At 37.4% G+C, this 4052-nt stretch overlaps 1 protein-coding gene across 1 annotated transcript; it reads right to left on the reverse strand.

The window, feature by feature from the left end:
- Positions 1-582: 582 nt before the first annotated feature.
- LOC131793657 (transcription factor sox-3-like) lies at positions 583-3612 on the reverse strand. Its single transcript, XM_059111102.2, has one exon. The coding sequence runs from the start codon at positions 3371-3373 to the stop codon at positions 2642-2644; it is 732 nt and encodes a 243-aa protein (XP_058967085.2). The 5' UTR covers positions 3374-3612; the 3' UTR covers positions 583-2641.
- Between the last annotated feature and the right edge of the window lie 440 nt (positions 3613-4052).

The following is a 4052-nucleotide window of genomic DNA, read 5'->3' on the forward strand; positions in this document are numbered from 1 at the left end:
ACCGGTGAGACAACCGCCGCAGATCCCATCAAACGCTAACATAGGACAGTTTAGGTGTCTCACTATACAGAGAATAATGCTTTACCAGTTCAAAAAAATGCCTTAATTACTAAACATTTAAGTTCAGCTAAATAGAGAACGCTGCTAACAGACAACAAAAGAGACAAACTATTCTGTTTTATTCTAATAAAAAGATCTGTGTTCTGTTTCCTGATATGCATATTCTGTTTTGCAACGGAAAAGGCATGAAGAGTTAAACAGGTATTCAAAAAAATCATACTATACTGTGCATCGGGTTTTGCAATAAAGCAAAAAGACATAAATGGAATCAAACACAAAAAAATAATGCAAGGTAATTTTGTAACTAAAAGACATGAACGGTAATCTCTAGATATATTCATGTGACTATTAGTACAAGCTAGGGATCAAGAGTTCCAACTGAAACACAAGGATAAGTAGCTAAGTATATATAATTTTTGGGATGTTTCTCCAGGAATGAAAGGCAATGTAACAATGGATATGCATTTGTAAAAAAAAGAGGTAAAGTCGTTACATAATTTCGTCGTGTGGTGTTTTAGTAATCCCAGATGATTAAAGTGTTATATTATGTAAAATGATCTTCTCTGTATTAAAGAGCATAAGAAATGGGTTTAAGAGAAAATATATAACTTCTGAACACAAATTGGTCTTAAAAGTGATTTCCATGATTTAGCGACACGTTTTACTGTGAGGAATTCACTAATTTGCTTCACTTAACTTTCATCGACATTTTTCCTTTTACTCGATCAAAAAGGCAAAATCATGTAGAATAGCTGCAAATTATCACCATTTTGAAGCGCGTGTATTAAAGCAGACTGGAACTTCGAGCAATTGGCGAGAGGAGTTACGGAATTTCCTTTAAATTAATTTTAAACATCAGTGATATTTGAGTACAGCAAAAAATTCAAATGGGTGAATTTTTTTATCTTTTTAAGTCTTTGTTTTCTTGTAATCTCTCGTTTCAGTTATCTAGCGAATTTTTCCTAATTGTTTTATTATTTCATGGGCTAAACCCTCGTTTTAACCCTAAATTACTCACGGATATGCAAACATTTTTACTTGGAAAAGTATTTTCGTCGAAAAAAGCCTGAATTAGTAACTTAACAAGTTTCAGTTTTATTATGCTCAATGGGCAATGAATTGAGATCAATGTGACGAACGCAAAAACCTTTGTTTTATTTTACTTTTAAGACATAAATTATATATTTGGATATAACACTCTAAGTTTAAAAGCTGATCTGTACATTACTAGATTCTCTAACTAAGAGAAACTCGGCAGATTTCGAACAAATACGCACGAAAGTCAAATTCCACAAAAAAATAATTACTTTAAAATTTCAAATGAAAATTAAATAAACTGCAGTTCGTTGCTAAAGAGTTTTGCTCTCTTTCTCCCGTGACCCATACTTTAACCTGCATTGGAGATTATTTTCCAAGTTCTGATTACACCAACAGTGTACAGAAAAGCTTTTATGTCTCTATAAAGCCCGAGACAGCGCTTCTTATTAAAGAGCTTACCGTTAGCAACAAAATTTCGACCTTACATCGTGTTTTCTTTAGCATGTCAGAATGTGTTTGTAGTTTGTTGACTCTATGTGTAGCCGTAAAACGATTTAATGAAACTATTATGTCTTTCCTATGCCGACTGGTTTCATGCGTTTAGCGAAAGGTGAAATGAAGGATTAAGTGTGGAGAATTACTAAAACGGTGAAGAGCGGTTTTCCGTCCTTTCTTCAAAGCCGCCGGCTCACACATAAATGCGCTGAACATTTGCGTAACTTTTGCACGCTGTTCAATTAGTAAAGTATTACTTTATACTTGCCACGTGTTTTAGCACTTGGGTTCGACAAAAAGCCGCTTTCTTCACTCAAAATTTACACAGTCAAGTTTACAGAGCCTCGGGAGAATGTTTGGTGCTCATATGAGAAGATCAGTCAGGACAAAGCACTAGTCACATTTTTCCGTTTCTTACCAGCTAGTAAAAAAAATTGACTATTGTACCTTATTGTCAATTTACAGCCTTCTAACGTTCTTAAATGAGTAAAAATTGACTTTTCATTAACTAAATGATTTATTGTAATCGAAGACTTTCGTTTTCCAAATAAGACTTCGTGCAATGATTCATCGCCTATAAATTTAAGTTTAGAACGAGTTTCTGCAAAAAATTGGATATACGGAACAGCGAGTCGATGAACTAAACTGTACACGTCGGTAATTTGCAAACAGCTTTTCACAAAATGTAAAGTACCGCGTTCGATTTAAGTTACTGTACTTTACAAAATAGTTAAAAGCAACAATAACAATAACGAAAAGCCACTTCCGTTTTGCTATTACCTTCTACATTGGGTTTTTGCGTCTACTTAAGACGATGAGCTGCCCGCAAAGTGAAATTTAAGTAATCATGAGGTACTTTAGAAGTGTCTTCACCAATTAAACTAACAATTTCAACGTCGTTTTGATCAGCAATAAATTTAATAATGTCTCTGCTCGCATTTTTACATCCTAAATTGCCAAATAATATGTCTTTACGCCTCTACTATACCTTCAAATGTTTCTTTCTTGGTAAACTCGCTAAGTTTCGAGAGTTCATGGCGCGCCGTTCTCACGAGTGGAAATCGGTTTGACGCGCCGCGTGCCATGGGTACATTCGACTACAGTACGGTACAGGGGCAATGCGGCTGGAAGCCGAAGACGAACCGTACCAGTTTAGATGCGAGAAGTCAAAATTGGGCCGTAGAGGCAGGTATGGAGGCTCCAGACTCCTGTACGGTACAAAACCATCGCAAGACTGAGGCCGGAAGCTCTGGTAAATGACACTGTGGGTACTGTGATCCGTGTGTGTTGGTTTTGCGTGAGTGCTGTGTGTTATATGATCCTCGCTGCTTACACCAGAGGTTTCTCCGTGAGGTGGCAAGGGTTCCGAAGGAAACGATGGCCTCGAGTCAGGCACTGGGAAATGGTACCTGCTATCGAAGAACCCCGTAGTGTCATGCGGATAGAAGCTGAACTGAAACGGCGTCCCGTGAAGGAGCTTGTTTCTTTTGTTTGTTTTATCACGTTTTCTTGGTTGGTATTTGTAATCAGGATATTGTTGTTTATGCTCCTCTTTCAAACGCTTGGCTTCTTCGAAGTAATTCGCTTTCTCTTCCTCGGACAGTTTTTGCCATTCTAAGCCCAGTTTTCTACTGATGTCAAAGTTGTGCATCTGCGGATTTTCGTTGGCAATGACCCTCCTCCTCTTCTTGGACCAAAGGATAAAGGCGTTTAATGGCCTCTTAATTTTCTCTGAAGTCTTTGTGGAATCCGTAGAGGAACTTGAATCAGTTGTATTCATCTTGCGCACACTGCTCTTGCAAACTGTCGTGTTCCGCTACGGAACTGTTGTCCTATTCAGTATAGCTTAGCTGTCCAACACCTCCGCTCATTAAGCGGTCAAATCCGACGTCCGGCTTCAGTGCGCACTCGCGGAATTGTTACGTTTGAACAATTAAAAGGAGCTCTGCAGTTCTCTGATAGTAGAGCACTAAACACAGGCCTCAGTATACACGTGTTAATTACCTGTAGCTCAAAAGATACAATATTGCTTGATATAGTCCATAAATCCTCCCACACAAAGTAATTAAAGCTCTTTGAATCAACTAACTGTTTTGTTATTGCTGGTTTTATTGGCGATACATTCTTTGTCTTTTAAGACAAGTTAATTTCAATACAGGGAAACGAGAGCCCTACTGTGCTTATGTAAACAAACAAATACCCTTTTGCGAGGCGTGATTGATATTTTTATAGACTTCTTCTGTAAAACTGAACTCATTGTGTGCTCTGTTTACAAATCTCTGAATCACACTGTGAACATAAATCGGTACAAGTTTAATATGTTTGGAAATTAGCATTTTTCATCTAGGAGCGCGCGCTATTAACAACTTTTGTCAAAGAAAACCAAACATCGAAGGCAAGAAAGAAAGCGTTAATACGACCCGTTTGTGTGATTAAAATCACATCAAAGCTTCATATGA

Source organism: Pocillopora verrucosa, chromosome 9 (assembly GCF_036669915.1).
Source record: "Pocillopora verrucosa isolate sample1 chromosome 9, ASM3666991v2, whole genome shotgun sequence".
Lineage (NCBI taxonomy): Eukaryota > Metazoa > Cnidaria > Anthozoa > Scleractinia > Pocilloporidae > Pocillopora > Pocillopora verrucosa.